At 34.5% G+C, this 17,241-nt stretch overlaps 2 protein-coding genes across 7 annotated transcripts in view; one reads left to right on the top strand and one right to left on the bottom strand.

The window, feature by feature from the left end:
• The window catches only part of LOC137399204 (kinectin-like), a 51,160-nt gene extending 45,476 nt beyond the window's left edge, over positions 1-5,684 (bottom strand). For all 5 annotated transcript variants that reach the window (XM_068085207.1, XM_068085210.1, XM_068085212.1 and 2 more), the window contains exons 1-4: positions 5,577-5,684; positions 4,713-5,044; positions 4,191-4,366; positions 1,974-2,114 (exon numbers count right to left, since the gene is read on the bottom strand). In XM_068085207.1, coding sequence (XP_067941308.1) covers positions 1,974-2,114; positions 4,191-4,366; positions 4,713-4,914 — 519 coding nt within the window. In that variant the 5' untranslated portion in view covers positions 4,915-5,044; positions 5,577-5,684. The remainder of the gene's footprint in view (positions 1-1,973; positions 2,115-4,190; positions 4,367-4,712; positions 5,045-5,576) is intronic.
• Positions 5,685-5,722: 38 nt separating this feature from the next.
• The window catches only part of LOC137401155 (WD repeat-containing protein 74-like), a 38,223-nt gene continuing 26,704 nt past the window's right edge, over positions 5,723-17,241 (top strand). For both annotated transcript variants that reach the window (XM_068087535.1, XM_068087534.1), the window contains exons 1-3: positions 5,723-5,792; positions 6,594-6,825; positions 12,990-13,068. In XM_068087535.1, the coding sequence (XP_067943636.1) occupies positions 5,741-5,792; positions 6,594-6,825; positions 12,990-13,068 (363 nt within the window). In that variant the 5' untranslated portion in view covers positions 5,723-5,740. The remainder of the gene's footprint in view (positions 5,793-6,593; positions 6,826-12,989; positions 13,069-17,241) is intronic.

Here is a 17,241-nt window from a genome sequence, read left to right as displayed (position 1 = left end):
ATAAGGTGTATATAAGGTGTATATACAGTGTATATAGGGTGCAATATGGAGAGCCATTTCTTAGATAGCCATGGTGCAATGAGACATTATTTGATAGCAATTTCTCCAACCTAAAATTAATGAATCTTTTGTGCTGAAAAAATCTTTGTCAATATATCTTACGCTAACTATAATTTTAACAGTAACCCCAAGCTTTGAGGAACTAATGCTATCTAAACGTGATCTATACCCCTACCAGTGTCTAAATTTGATCTATACCCCTACCAGTGTCTAAACGTGATCTATACCCCTACCAGTGTCTAAACGTGATCTATACCCCTAACAGTGTCTAAATGTGATCTATACCCCTACCAGTGTCTAAATTTGATCTATACCCCTACCAGTGTCTAAATTTGATCTATACCACTAACAGTGTCTAAATGTGATCTATACCCCTAACAGTGTCTAAATGTGATCTATACCCTTAACAGTGTCTAAATGTGATCTACTTGTATACCCCTACCGGTGTCTAAATGTGATCTATACCCTACCGGTGTCTAAATATGATCTATAACTCTACCATTGTCTGAATGTGATCTATACCCCTACCAGTGTCTAAATGTGATCTATACCCCTACCAGTGTCTAAATGTGATCTATACCCAGGGTTGGAAAAAAAACCAGTTTTTATGAAATACCCAGGTTTTTTTGGTTTAAACCGGTTTTTATAATTTTACCAAGGTTTTTGCAATTTTAAGTCTAATTAACATCACTTACTATAGCTGCATGATTGAGTATTGAACATACACATGTGGAATCATCTGTTAATGATGGTACTGTGGGAGTTGTTAGGGAAAAAAGAGAGAAAACATGGAAATTTCAGAATGAGTCTTAAATCAAACATGATTAATGAAATACACAGCAGAAATCTTATCACATAAAGTGAATATTTTACATACAGCTCTATGTATAAGTAAGAACTTTAATCCCAGTGATTAGTCGTGTGGTAGTGTAGAGCAGAGCATAATGCAGATGCATTGCTAGCGTTTGGAGCTATGGCAGATGACTCAACTTCTATCACTTGAATATTAGCATCACTGCCTAAATTGATGTTTTCAGCTTGACATTTTGCTACTAGAGCGTTAAGCCTATCTGCGTGACCTCGCGTTACGACAGCACACCTATTACGTTTTGCCTTGAAACCTTTGTCTTTCAAAACACAACAAACTTGATAAACTGAATTCTAACAATCCAACGACTTTGGCTAGTGCCCAATAAATGAAATATTAGTTTGCAAAGCTTTTGCCCAAAAGGATTTTATTGTTTTAATTTCTAATTATAAGTAATCTTTTCTCACTGGCCAGACTTGAAAAAGTATTTATTCATTATTAGAGACGATGATTGGATTAGTATATTTCACATGGTTTTTGTATTTCATCAGTAAAGAGATCATCATATCACTTGATAAAACCAATTGAAAATGAAATCAACTAATTCATTGTTGTGCTAGGATTTTATGTAGTTTCAACTTGAACCCTGCCATCAACTTACTGCTGTGTCCTAAATAAACTTCCACAGCTGATAATTACATATAATTGCATTTCTACCGCACATGAACCACTAAGAGCTTAAAATATTGTTTTTCACAAAAAAATAATGAAAAAACCGAAAAAAACCGGTTTTTTCAGGCTGGTTTAAACCACTCGGTTCAAACCATGGGTTTAAACCAAGCCAACCCTGTCTATACCCCTACCGGCGTCTAAATGTGATCTATAACTCTACCATTGTCTGAATATGATTTATAACCCTACCATTGTCTAAATGTGATCTATAACCCTACCATTGTCTAAATGTGATCTATAACCCTACCATTGTCTAAATGTGATCTATAACTCTACCATTGTCTAAATGTGATCTATAACCCTACCAGTGTCTAAATGTGATCTATATCTCTACCAGTGTCTAATAATTTTTAAAGTACATATAATCGCTTACTTTCTTCGGCTTGCTGTGTTTCAGCTCAAGGTCATCTTTGGGAGAGGTCGTAAAGACTGTTTCAGGAACTGGTGCATCAGCGCTCTTCATTAGAGGTATCTCATCCCTGTTGTGTAGGATGGACTTGCTTGGCCCCGTCTTCTGAATAACACAGGACGGTTGGTATGCAGAGCAAAACAATGAAGACAATTTGGTACCAGAAAAAATGACCTTCAAATTTTGACACAAAACCTATTTGTGTTCATAGGTACGCTATTTGTGCGAGTTCATTAAGATGTATCTTAATAAACTAACACACTCAACTAAAAACCAGATTGCAATGTACAGCATCCACATCAAACGATTTCCCTATAGAGAGCAAAATCCACTTTTATATCCTCCCACACACCTCAGATTACACGCTAGAAGCTCACATCACATCTCACATCTCCATAGCAACCAGCAAAAAGTAGGAGGATACATTATCTTGCAATAGTGTCGCAGTCGCAGAGTGGAGAACTCATGCCATTAGCATAAAACAATGCACAACCAAGCAATGATCTGACACAACCACTTAATGCAGTGTTGGCACTCTACGTAACCATGATGTCACAGAACAAATATCAACAGATCAATATGAACAGATCAATATGAACAGATCAATATAAACACATCAATATAAACAAATGATAGTTTAAATAACAGATATGAATCACTAGTCATCACTTTGCTGCCGCCAGCCCGAATTTGACAACGTTTAACAAATGGTAAAGTAAAAATGGTTAGAGCTCTGTTTGAATATATAGTTCTGTTCGAATAAGGCAGTTATTTTGCAATACAAACATGTTTTCCGATATGATAGCATGTTTACAATATCGTACAAATATACCATATCGTACAAATATACTATATCGTACAAATATACCATATCGTACAAATATACCATAACATAGAAATATACCATAACATACAAATATACCATATCGTACAAATATACCATATCATACAAATATACCATATTGCACAAATATACCATATCGTACATATATACCATATCATACAAATATACCATATCATACAAATATACCATAATGTACAAATACACCATATCGTACAAATATACCATATCGTACAAATATACCATATCGTACAAATATACCATAACATAGAAATATACCATAACATACAAATATACCATATCATACAAATATACCATACCATACAATTATACCATATCGTACAAATATACCATATCGTACAAATATACCATATCGTACAAATATACCATATCGTACAAATATACCATATCGTACATATATACCATATCATACAAATATACCATAATGTACAAATACACCATATCGTACAAATATACCATATCGTACAAATATACCATATCGTACAGATATACCATATCGTACAAATATACCATAACGTACAGATATACCATATCGTACAGATATACCATATCGTACAGATATACCATATAATACAAATATACCATATCGTACAGATATACCATATCATACAGATATACTATAACGTACAAATATACCATAACGTACAGATATACCATATCGTACAAATATACCATATCGTACAAATATACCATATCGTATAAATATACCCTATCGTACAAATATACCATATCGTACAGATATACCATATCGTACAGATATACCATATCGTACAAATATACCATATCATACAAATAAGTCAGCAATCTCGGATTGATTGTCAACTTGATTAGAATTAGTTTTGACGCATGACATGATGTCTCAAAACAGAAATGGAACATTGTGAGGCGTAGTAGTAGTGATGTGATAATTACAAAGGCTAGAGTAAGAAGTTGCAGGTACAACATGTGAAACAAAGGCTAGTGTAATAAGTTGCAGGTACAAAATGTGAAACAAAGGCTATATTAAGAAGAAAATATTAGATTGACCAGCCATTAGATGTTTTCAAATCATATCATACACAAGTATTGCATCGTGCCTATGTTGGTACTCACATCGGGTCGACATGAAACAAACAGGTATTTGCCCTAACCATTCAGCATCCAACTATTCAGTATCTAACTATTCACTAACCAACCATTGCCCTAACCAAGTCAGTATTTTATAACCATGGCGGGAGACGTATAACTTCCCCAAAGCAGTGCTTTCACTCATTAAAAAGCACAAGCAACATATATGGAAGGTTTGATACAAATCGTAACCCCGATAAGGCCCCAAATACCTTGCCCTTCTTTGTGACAACAGCTGGTGGAGTGTCCGGTTCAATAACAATGGGATCAGGATCATACTCAATGTGAGGTCGAATCTCCTCTACAATCCCATCAACGACACTTTTGTTTTCAGCCTCCATCTCAGATCCGCTAGTTTGACCAAGATTGTCACTTTTCAGCTTCACAACTATAAAAGTTTGACAACCCATTTAGTTTACGAACTCGCAGTATCGAATAGTATCAAGTACATAAGCGGAAGTACAGGTAAAAGAGTTTCTAGTTAGTCTCCCTAAACCGACATGATATGGCTCTTACGTCTAGACATATCAATGAATATGTCCATGTGTAAGGATCAACTTGATCAAATTTAGCCTAGTTATGAGCGACTAACCAACTTAATTTAACAAAATTTTATGATAAGCAGACAGATTTTGGAGCATTAATAAAAAAGCACTCCGGGAATCAGCCAATCTGGATTGAGCCTATACACAGATGCCGGAACCAGGTGCTATGCTTCATCTTGTACTACTTACTTTTAGATTTCTTTTTTTCATTCTTGGCTTTCTTTTTGTCCGTGCTTTTACCTTTATCATCAACCAAAAGAACTTCCTTCTGACGAGCAATTTGCTCCTCGTACTCAGACTCCCCACCAAAGCCAAATTTGGTAATAGCCATCATTACCACACCAATCACAAATGTTGCAGCCACTCCCATCATGAGCGTGAACATATCCATAGTTGAATTGTTTCAGACTTGCCAATAAAGAATCAATAGTTGTCTTTTGACTGCTATCAATTACGTTCGCATAAATACTTGCTCAAATCAGCTCACCACCCAAAGCTGTCTGGCTCTCTGGCCTCTATTTCTGTAAAAAAAATATCCAAAGCAACATTTAATGCAAACTCAACAAATGTATTGTAAGAAAAGCATTGAAGGAAATATTATTAACCGCGGGTATATAGTCATCTCATTTATGGAAGTGAACATGGTATGTTTAATATTACTGTGTTATGCAAAAGCAAAGTCATGTTTATGGAAATACCTCATTAATACACAAAAAGTGTAAAAACCTATCCAATTTCTGCCAATTGTATCATTAGTTGATAGTTCTGTTCGACAACGAAAAGTCCTACAAATTATCAATTTACCGATAATTATGTTTTCATTTGGTGAACATAATTAAAAAAAACTAATTTCTATCCAGTTTAATAAAATGAACAATTGCCAATGAGCAGCAGTCGAGCTTTCATGGTGGTACAATAGTATTAAACTGAAGTAAAACAAAACCGTTACAACAACATTGGACATCATCAAATTTAGAGCAAGTAATGTCATGTTTATAGAAATGTCAAAGTCATAAACAACAAACTAATTAATTAGTAAATAACAAAACTTACCGCATCAATTGATGATTCACAGTTGATCGAATACAAGGAAATACAATGAAAAGTTAAAAGAACAACAAGTTAGGTGCGACAACGGAGATGCCGATAGAAAAATGAAACGGAAAGACACGCATTTCCGGTAAGGTATTCGCGGGGCGTGACGTTGACATATCAATATGGATGAATGTTACCACGTGTTTGTAGGTGCCGAAACAGGCCTACTAAAAGGTAATATGGTATCAGTAAAACTGACATCAATGCACCAAAAGGCATTTATCGTTTATAATTTATATTGTTTCATAAAAGTTTTGTTGTTTATTTATGTGACGTGTGGTTAGTTGTTTACTATAAATTAAAACTCGTATTTCTTCACGAGCGTAATGAAAACAAGCCGAATTGATCTGTAGACGATTCTCATATCGAAATTGATATACGTCTGGGTTTTTAAAAGTATTTGTTAGTCTTGCACTCTGGTAAATGAAAGTTATTCAGTACCATATCTTAAAGGTCAATCTCAGACCTGGTTACAATTTAAGCTAGAAATAAATCTATCTCAAACACTTAACACGGTAACACCAGTACTTACTATCATCATACATTCGCAAATCGCAAGCGAATTCATAATGTATTATTGAAGTTAAAAACATATGAAGTGTCATGTAAACGCTTTATATAATCAATACCACACTCAAGTATATTATATAGATTCTGAAATTTTAACTAGTAGGACCAAGCCTTGCCTATGTTTAGTCTGCAAACATATTATTTTCAATACTTCACACATGCTAATAAGTAAAACCGTTCATATAACGCAGACTCACACTTGACAGATCTTTGCCAAAAATGTTGGGCATCAATTGAAGGAATGCGAGTCAACTACAAACAAAAATAAGTGTCCATCAATAGGTGATTAAACCAATTGGATTGCTGGTGAGCAAGATTTCTAAGTCATCGGACAAACTAGATGCCAGCGTGAAACTGCTTAGGCCTGCCTTACCACCTACTTTAATACTTTACTATTTTTTTCAGGTGTTAATGTGAACAAGAATAAATGGGAAAATCTGCTTGATTTATCTACTGTTGATCGAAGCAATGAAATATGTGTCATGTGCTGGGAAAACCAGCGACTTGAAGATTCCATACTTTTTGGAACCAGAGGTGGTCTTGTTCGGAAATACAATCGCCACAAACAGAGCGTAGAGGACATTTTGCAAGTTACAGATAATGATGAGGTTATAAAGGGTCTCTATAAACTGGACAGGTGTGTAGGTGGTTCATTGCATTTCTTCGCAACGGTTATGGGGTTTGACGTCGTTATATTGATATATGCTGAATGCCAATCATTCTTTGTGATGTTACATATGAATTACTCAACATATAATGGAAATTTTAAGCCAATATTTGTCTTGACATGCAAAATAATATCTAGCACAGGGACTCAAAATTCTGCAAAACAAAGTATGTTTTAAATAAATACAAAAATGGTAATTTACAATCAAACACAAGTAATCAAAAACATCACATTTCCAAATCTTTATTTCCATTCTCCTACTTAAGAGGTAAAGAAACAACAGTTTTACTTATTATTTTACTAATTTAGTTTTTAGATTTAATTTTGGTCTTCAAACATTAATTTTACCTATGTTTAGGTGAGTAGCTTTGGCTCTGCGCTTCAGTTTTTTACCGTTTCTTCAGACAAATACAAGATAATAGCTTGACATGTGTTTTGTGCCTGGTTAAAATTGTATCACCTTAACGTCTTGGAAACTTCTATGACAGTTTACTATGTTTTTGACTTGAGTTCTTTTAGAAACTTAATATTTTTCTTAAAGGTTGACTTGCAACAAAATTCACATTACAGTTATTTGTTATCATAAGATTCACCATCTCTTACTCTGTTGTGTTGTAGGTGCAAAATATGTGGGAATGTGATTACAAGCCCTTAAAGATGTGGTGGCGTCAAATTTGAGTTGGTCTTAAAAGAAATAATTTTTTGTCTCTATCAGTTGATATGTTGTTTGTTGTGTTACGCGATCTCATTGCCAAGATATTTGAAGATTAAAATCGCAAAATTCTGATCGCGGTAAAAACGCTCAGGCCACAAAAACGTGCCCAGACTTGCCCAAAATGATGTCACGCGTTATACAACCCGTCTCTATCTCTCGTATTCACATCGGCTATTTGCGATAAAAGTTTAATCCTACGCGGCTCTATTGGCATATATCTTATTTTGTATTTGCTCATGTTGGCTAAGATAAAATTTTAAATCCAGCTACAGATGCATTATTATGAATGTTTCAAAGGCCTCAAATAACGAAAATTGAAAATTTGTTCTACTCACTTTCTCCAAATGTTGTGTAAACATTTGGGTACCGACTACCAATTCTACCGGTCTACGGTAATTCTGTCAAGCTAACTATGTAGAACGAGGTCTTTGTATCAGCACAGTTCCGCCGCTACCCATACTAACGATATACAGCCTCCCATAAGTCCCGCCCACATTATGTCCGTCGCCTATCATTGGGGCGGGGCTGTATATCATTGCCTACACTAGTTTCTTACGACTAGTTTCTTACTAGTAGTATTTTTACCGAATACTTCAGTAGTATTCTTACCGAATACTACTGAAGTAAAATAAGCAAGCCGTGTATTTGAAAAGAATATACATAGGGATAGAGTTTTAAGGATGAGAAGTCTGCTGCAAACTGGATTTGAACTCGTATTCTCCAGTTCTGCGGACATCCATATACCATATCCAATTCACTACAATATTCTGCAAACCATGTTTTGCATTATCTTCAACAATATTATTTTATTATATAATTTTTACAAGCAAAAATATTTTCATCTCGGCATAAAGCTTTTATTAAAAATATTCATCAAGTCGTGGCCACTCACATAGTTTTAGCTGATACAATAAGACAAATTCATCTACTGCAACAAACTCAAACAAAACATCATGGTTTATGCAGCACACATTCAAGTCTCTTTTTTCCATTTATGGCAGTTTTCACACTGACAAAGCTGCTTCGGCTGGTGGGACGACATAAACATTCTGTAATCAGTAAAACAAATGCAATAAATATATGTCATTCATAGATATGTCATTCTAAAGCGTATCTATTGAAAGCTTCCAAATTGGGAATTAAATAGATTGCGAGTGTAATTTTAAAAACGGATAAACGTTTAACAAAGGCACAAGTACGCCAAGCCAACGATTCGAAGCTTTGGTTCTGGAAATTAAAGATTTGCATTGATCAATCGATTTTCTTCACTTTCTACAAGTGAAAAGTGAACATCTAATGTCAAATCATAAATCTAATTTACTAGATAAAGCTGCCACAGAAAATTTGAAGCAAATGTAGCTAGGTGAACCAATAAAAAAATATGAAACGATGATTAGTGATAGCAAAAAGTTACAATTTTATTAATTAGTACATGTATTAATGAGTACTAAAATATTACCTTTAGTATATTCATCAATATAAGCCATTGTATAGCTAGATGCTAAAGATTAAAAAGAAGCCGTCAAAAACTCACTGTACATGCGTATCTCGCACGCGCAGGAAATTACATTTTAGCCTCAAACAGGGAAATATAATCTGAATGTAAACTCAACAGGAAACTCTATAGGAGACTCAAAGTAAAAGATAAATTTACCTCCATTCTCTGAGCTTCCTCCGTAGAACTTTAACTACCTGATGCCAATAAAACTCGGAGTCACCTTCGCAGTCACTTTACAGCAATTTTACAATTACATGCGCGTGTATGTTGTTCGCCAATAAAACGTTTCGATTGTGTAATTCATTAAAGTAACGATGTTAATTTAGTAAATATCGATGTCCAAGCGAATTAATAATAGAGTAAAATCCTTAAATTTGAGATCACAGACAACGACAACGTGTTTTACGAGTGATAACATTTATTACGGCCTATATAAATTTCGCGCTGATGATTGGCTAAGGAAGCGACCTCATATTTATCGCTTGTGGTTTCTTTTCAGTCCGATATATTGCTTGTGACGTCACGAAAGAAGCACCCGCTGGAACGTGAGCTTTTTAAAAGAGGGCCTCATTCAAACGCACATATCTCTGGACAGGGTTGGTCTACAAAGACAAAAATGGCATCAAATTGTAGCTGATGTTTTAGCCTTTTATGGGTCTTAATTTCATTAAATCAAATTTTTTGACGCAACCTCATCTTTACAAGCTAAAAAACGAACAGTTAATCGCAGCCACACGAGACCGCCCTAGTTTGGATTCTCTTTTCAATACGGCTCAAATGGGACGTACATGTATTTGTTGCAAGATGGTTTCTGTTTACACTTTCATGCAGCCTCATTCGTCGAAATATTTTCACAAATATACTTCACGCATTCAATAAAACCATATCTATTGTTCTTACGCGTCTATTTTATCGTCATTGTAATGCTGTCACTTTTAGCACTGATATCTTATAACTTACCGTAAAAATTCGTTTAATTTTTTAACCTTAGCTCGAAGGAGTGCATATCGTTGTCTAATAATCATGACGAGTCTGTTGGTCACTTGTGATAATCGAAAAGTGCTGCAGAAATTATTTGCGAAGTAGAGGGTCACATGATCAGATTACGACTTGACGATTAGATCAAGCCGAAAGAAAACTATAAAGTATCGAGCATCTATATTTGATACGGAGTCTTCGGTAAAACCCGAAGTGTTTGTCATAAACTAGTGCTACGATAAGTTTTATATTGAGCTTTGTATTGGCATTTCAATTCATGTGAAAACATCACGTGACAAGACAATAACCAAATGTAATGACTACGTCAGTGAAATAAACATTCCAAACTACGGCGGTTTTCGTTTTTGAGCTTTCAAGAGCTTGTAATCACATTTCCACATATTTGGCACCTACAACACAACAGAGTAAGACATGGTGAATCTTTTGATACCAAATAACTGTAATGTGAATTTGGTTGCAAGTCAACCTTTAAGATTAATGCCGAAAATTTTGTCAGTCGAACCACATGAATTATTTTTAGCATAACCACAAGGAGAGTATGAAGATTTCTAACAAATTTTTAAAGTAGAAATGATTTTCACCCTATAAAAGCCCTAATCGTGTCTAAACCCTTAAAAGTCAGATATAATTTTTTATAGATTGCAAAAACACATCGAAACCATTAATAAAAATTACATGTTAGAATGGAGTTACATGATAGTTTAGATGAAATTAAGGTTGTACCAAATCCAAAAATTAAATTTTGTTGTTTGTTTGCTTTGTACCTTAATCTGTCTCTTGACCTAATTCACTATGTTTCCATTGTGAGGATGAAATAGATTTGGAGTTGTGCGCACGTTGAGTTACTGAGCGATAAGTGTTTCAATGGACACTCATTCGCTTGTTGCGCACTAATGCAGACACAGCGTTAAAACAGATGAGGAGTTTTATGTCAGAGGTCATAACGACGCATTCCTGTCATGACAAATTGAAATAGGAACAACTGAAATGTGAAACATGTTTAAAATGGAATAGTTTGGAGTGCATTTTTTTTCACATTCACAAGTGCAGTTCACATCTTTTGCAAGCATGAAACATTCAATAAAAATTTGTGTTACAGAACTCTTTTGGGTTTTTCCCGTTTATATCTTGTGGATCGCGCAAACTTGCGGATTAATCATTAAATAGAAATTGTTTGCCATTGTTGTCACCTTTCACCTTTTTCGGTTCAGGCTCACTCTTAGCAGTGGTTTTTGCTTGACGGTTTGTAGAGAACTAATCCAAGGTCATTTGGTTTTGTCGGTTTTAGCCATCTTTCAGAAGTGCGCGAGGCTAATATCACTATATGATATATCAAATATGTATATGTATACACTAGATGAATGCCCAGGAAATAAAAGTCTTAACAAAGAGAATTTATTTTATTTAACATATAACAACAGTTACCATTCTAACTTTCAAAGTTCAAATCATGAAAAGAGTGATTTGTGTCATCTAAATAAACTAAGAGAAAACATCAAAACAGCTGTAAAGGTTTTCAAACTTTGTCAAACAACTGTAACTTTCAAACTCGTATCATGAGGAAAATCTTTTGTGCAAGACAAATAAATTAAGAAACACAATGAAATGACTATGAAAAGGTTTAGATGAAATGTGAGATAATTAGCAGTTAGTAGCTAACTTAACCCTTTGAACTCTGGCCATTTTTGTTAATGCGGGTCTGTATCCCTGGGCAATTTGTCCAACGACCCAAAGTTTTATCCTTTTATCAAGCATATCTAAATGTGCTCATAGTACAATGATATTTAATAAAACACTAGTAAAATAGTTGGGCAACCCACAGCAAATATTATCAAACAGAAAAAAACAGTACTTCACCATTATTCAGGCTAAAACTAAAAAGTTCGAATTTTTTTTTTATAAAACTCGTAAAAACATTTACAGTAGTATCATATCTATCGAGCACATGTTGGTCATCATTTCATGACTCGAAATATACTAGAAAAATATAGTTAAAATAATAGTTCTTTATAATAAAATTCTTTATTTGTTTGTACTTCAGCAGAGTGCGATATTTAATTCTAAGATTTTAACAGCTGTAGCTGGACATACCGAACTACATATGCAAACAAACTTTGAGATTTGTATAGATACGAACGCTTTTGCTGGGGGATTCTTTTCAACAAACTCCAAAGTTTCATGGAATTTTCTTGAAATATTTTTTTATCGGGCTGTCGTTTTAATGGCTGCCTCTTCTTCATCTTTGCTGAGCTTCCAACTCATAGCTTCTCTGTCAAAAGCTCCTCGGTGTGCCCAATCAATGTTAATGTTTGGTGAACTCTGGGAGCTGTGGGTAGCAATACTTATTTTCAAATTTTTGCTTTTTTTCCTAAATCTCCGTAACAAATGTAATAGTTTTCCAACAAACTGTCTCGTAATCTAAAAAGTTTGTATGACAAGCCTTTTGCAATTACCACTGTTATCTAGAAGATTTAATACTATTTCATAGGTGTGTTTATCGATACTATTAGGTGTGTTTATCGATACTATTAGGTGTGTTTATCGATACTATTAGGTGTGTTTATCGATACTATTAGGTGTGTTTATCGATACTATTAGGTGTGTTTATCGATACTATTAGGTGTGTTTATCGATACTATTAGGTGTGTTTATCGATACTATTAGGTGTGTTTATCGATACTATTAGGTGTGTTTATCGATACTATTAGGTGTGTTTATCGATACTATTAGGTGTGTTTATCGATACTATTAGGTGTGTTTATCGATACTATTAGGTGTGTTTATCGATACTATTAGGTGTGTTTATCGATACTATTAGGTGTGTTTATCGATACTCTGATTTAATTACGACTTGTGAATGATTGAACGATGGAGAATTACTGTTACAAAAATGTATCAAGTTTTTTTTTCTTCCATATATAGCAAGTATGTGACGTGTACTAACAAAGGCAAGCTCTGTATATGGCAGGATAACCTTAACAACGAAGCTGTTGATGAACCAGTGAGTAGCAACCATTTGCTAGACCTTGCTCCATATATCGATTGTCGTCTGCTGATCAATCGCACATGTCTTATTGAATGATCGCATGGAGTTAAAACTCCATGACTTCACTTTTAGCTAATTTACTCAAAGTATTACAAATCCATCTAATCTAGCAATATATAGATGGATTTTTATCTAGGCATTCTAACATTTGCACTTGCCTATTGTAGGATAGGATGGATGATTATCCTCTCAGGTGGTTTCAGCGCAATCATTCTCTAAATATATCCAATAAATTCTTAACTGAAAGACATTTTGCTACAAAATCGATTCTACAACAGTTTTGCATGCTAAAGATATTTTGACATGCAAAATATCTTTATTACATATCAAATTGTTACAGTAAAAGTTTCTTTTGTATGCATCTTATAATCGCTTTAACATTGGGCTTTTCCGACACACAATTCGAAACTTGAGAAAATATTCGACACTTCACACAAAGTAACTGTCAACACTTGATGACATCAAAAGTTTCTCAAAGTAATGTAATATCATATCATAGGAACTAGTAATTAGTGTGAAACTAAACATTAGACAAACTCTGAAATTATAAAAAATGTTTGAATACCGTATATCCCCGCATATAAGTGGATTCCAAAAAGCAAAATGTTTTACAAAACTCTGGCTTATACAAGAGGTCCAGCTTATATTCGCCTAACACTTATTGAAAGCAAACGAATTGGTTTTCTGCTAACTTGATTGTAACAACTACAACTCGAACCTGTATTATGTATTAACTCAACTTTATTAATAAAAATGAAGCAACAATAATGGTTACCACGAAGAGGTAGTTACCACTTTCACTACCAATTACACAAATTTCTATGGAGAGAATTATTCGGTAAACCAAATATTTTACATTGTCGCATATAAGTTATCATAACATGTCACCAAATTAATTTGCTTCAAATTGTACATAAATTGATGCCATAAAAAGGCCGAAAATATCTTGTAGAATCAGTTCGGACACTTTTCTGACCTCAACGACATAAAAGTCGTAGTCCGTGGAAGTTTATAAAGCCGTCGCCAAGTAGCAATACAAAAGCATCTTAATGCTGTTAGTTTTAAAATATTGTCGCAAAAATATTTATCTATAAATTACGATATAAAACGATTATCTAAAGGAGGGTATTTCTTTTTGCCAGAAGCCAAACAAAAATGAAATCACGATTTCATCGCAAAATTGAAAAACCGGTCAGCAAGCACTTCAGGTTTCAAAATGAAGGAGTAACACTTTTATTTGATCCCGCGGTTGTCAGTGATAGTTTGACTGATCAATACAATAATAATTTACATGATTGTAGCGATTTATATTCGCATGATTGTAGCGATGTCAACTCCAAACCATTTGAATATATAGAGGAAAGTCATGGGTATGCTAGCTTGGACATTGATAGTGCTATATCCACTTTTGCTGTTGTTGTGAATACTAAACAAGTGCCTTATAATAGTAACTCCAATACAATCAAAACACATACTAATAGCTCTAATATACCAGTTACTATTACTGAGGGATCAGAAAATGAAGCAGATATAATCATACAGGCTTTGAATGGTTGGAAACATGTTACTGACTTAGGTAGTGACAAGCCTTCGTCGCTCTACAATTATTCCTCTTACTCAGGGCCTAACTTCACCCCGCCTGCCGATACTCCACCGTTAGAGTATTTGGATTACTTCCTTCCTACTGAGCAAGGTTGAAGCGGTTTGTAAGATAGGCTTTGAATGGTTGGAAACATGTTAGTGACTTAGGTGGTGACAAGCCTTCGTCGCTCTACAATTAATCCTCTTAGTCAGGGCCTAATTTCACACCATCTGCTGATAATCCACCGTTAGAGTATTTGGATTACTTCCTTCTTACTGAGCAAGGTTGAAGCGGTTTGTAAGATAGGCTTTGAATGGTTGGAAACATGTTACTGACTTAGGTGGTGACAAACCTTCGTCGCTCTACAATTATTCCTCTTACTCAGGGCCTAACTTCACACCATCTGCTGATAATCCATCGTTAGAGTATTTGGATTACTTCCTTCCTACTGAGCAAGGTTGAAGTGATTTGTAGGAGCTTGCAATAGCAGAATCTAACGAGTATTACGAGTATACACATGCAAAGATTGGAGTTGTACAGTCACAGTCCAAACTGATCTTATGAGAAAATGTTACAGTGGAGTGATGAAGGGCAAATACTGGACTGTGTCTGAACAAGAGTTTGGTAAAAGCGCTAAAAAAGTGACTCACAAATAATAGAAAGCATCACATCCGAAACCATTCAGTAAACATCAGCTCAAGCCATGTATGATCATAAAATACCGACTTTATTGGATTGTCAACAAAAATTACATGACTTTCAAAGGTTTTTGGGAGACTTACCCAGCGAAAGCATGTTCCGAGTCAGACGAGTTACCACTATAATTATTATAGCTTACGGCATTATTATTACTGTTGAAAATAAATACTCATTGTCACTACTATTATTGTCCAAAAAATAATCATCGGAAGTCTATTGAACTTCAATTTGTGAGAACTGTTGAACTGCAATGCTTTTGATCATCGTGAAGAACAAATGGCTATAAAAATGTGCTTTTGAAGAGCGAAACTAAGGTCAACAGATGCAAACACGTTTTTTATTGGTTCAACACAGACAGATCATCGTTTCCTTTCAATTAAGCAGAGATACCCTAGGCTAATTATGCAACTACTTACTATCCAGAATTTTTTTTGTACCAAGCTTGCAAACGTCACTCCAATATCACAACCTTTTTCTTTGTTAGGTACGTACGGTTTGTTACATTTTATAGGGTTGCCTTATATGCGAGTTCTTATAAATTACCTGACTTCAGAGCTGTTTTTTTAGGGATTGCTTGTACGCGAGATAGGCTTATATGCATGGATATATAGTAAGTTGTGATGCAGAATACAGTAAGTTGTGATGCAGTATACAGTAAGTGGGGATGCATATCTTTAGTAATACCTCAATAATTCTTCTAGTCTGTCTCTTTCAGTCAAGTAACAATAAAAGTCTCCTTTTACTGACTGCCTTATTACGGTACTTTTCACTCTCCCTTCAAGTGCCTATAATACATTGCTTTATTGATTAAGGATTTTTTATTTGTGAAACAAATTATTAAGGGTAATCCACCCATACGGGTCTCAGAACAAAATCTGTGCTGTTATTTATTACTGTGCCGTAAACTTGACCGTGTTGTGCATATAATGTCCTTGCATACTTTTTATCAACATTTTTAATAGCCACACTAGATCTTTTCCATAAAGATGTGATTGCACCATTGAAATCATTCGAATAAAATTAAGACCAATTTAAAGCTAAAACATCAGCTACAATTTGTCTTTTTGTCTTTGTAGACTAACCCTGTCCAGAGATATGAACGATTGAATGAGATCATTTTTGAAAAACTCAGATTCACGTGGGTGCTTTATTCGTGAAAAGCTTAGTGAAAAGTATATGGAAAGAGTCTGTGAGCGATAAATATACGATCTCTTCTATAGCCAATCATCAGTCCGAAATTTTTATATAGGTCATAATAAATGTGATCGCTAGCAAAACGCGTTGTCTGTGATCTCAAAGATTCTCATCGTAAAAGAATTTGCTGAATTACCAAATCGCATTTGCCGCATCCACACATTGTATTGACGATTGATAGTTTTAATAAAGCTTCCAGTTCAAAGTTTTCTCAGCATCAAGTGGTTAAAGATGGGGGTAGAGAGTCTATGGTTAAAGCTGACAGGCGTCAGCAACGTTATGCGGCAGAGGAAGATAGGAGAATGGAGGTAAATCTATCCTTAACTTTGAGTCTCCTATATATATATTCTAAGCTAAAGGTAATAAATTTGCTACTCAATGAATACATTTACTTATTAATAAAATTATAACTTTTTGCTATCACCAATCATCGTTTTATAACTTCTTTTATCATTTCTCCTAGCTCTAATATTTGCTTCAACTTTTCGCAGTTTTAGCGAGCAAATTAGATTCATGATTAGAATTTATGTTCACTTCTCACTTGTAGAAAATGATGAAAATGGATTGATCAATGCTCATCCTTCACTCCCGGAAACAATGCTTCGAATTGTAAGCTTGGCATACTTATGCTTTTGTTAAAAATTTGTTCATAT

Source organism: Watersipora subatra, chromosome 7, assembly GCF_963576615.1.
Source record: "Watersipora subatra chromosome 7, tzWatSuba1.1, whole genome shotgun sequence".
NCBI lineage: Eukaryota > Metazoa > Bryozoa > Gymnolaemata > Cheilostomatida > Watersiporidae > Watersipora > Watersipora subatra.
Note: the sequence above shows the minus strand (reverse complement) of the source record. Positions and strands in the feature narration are given on the sequence as shown.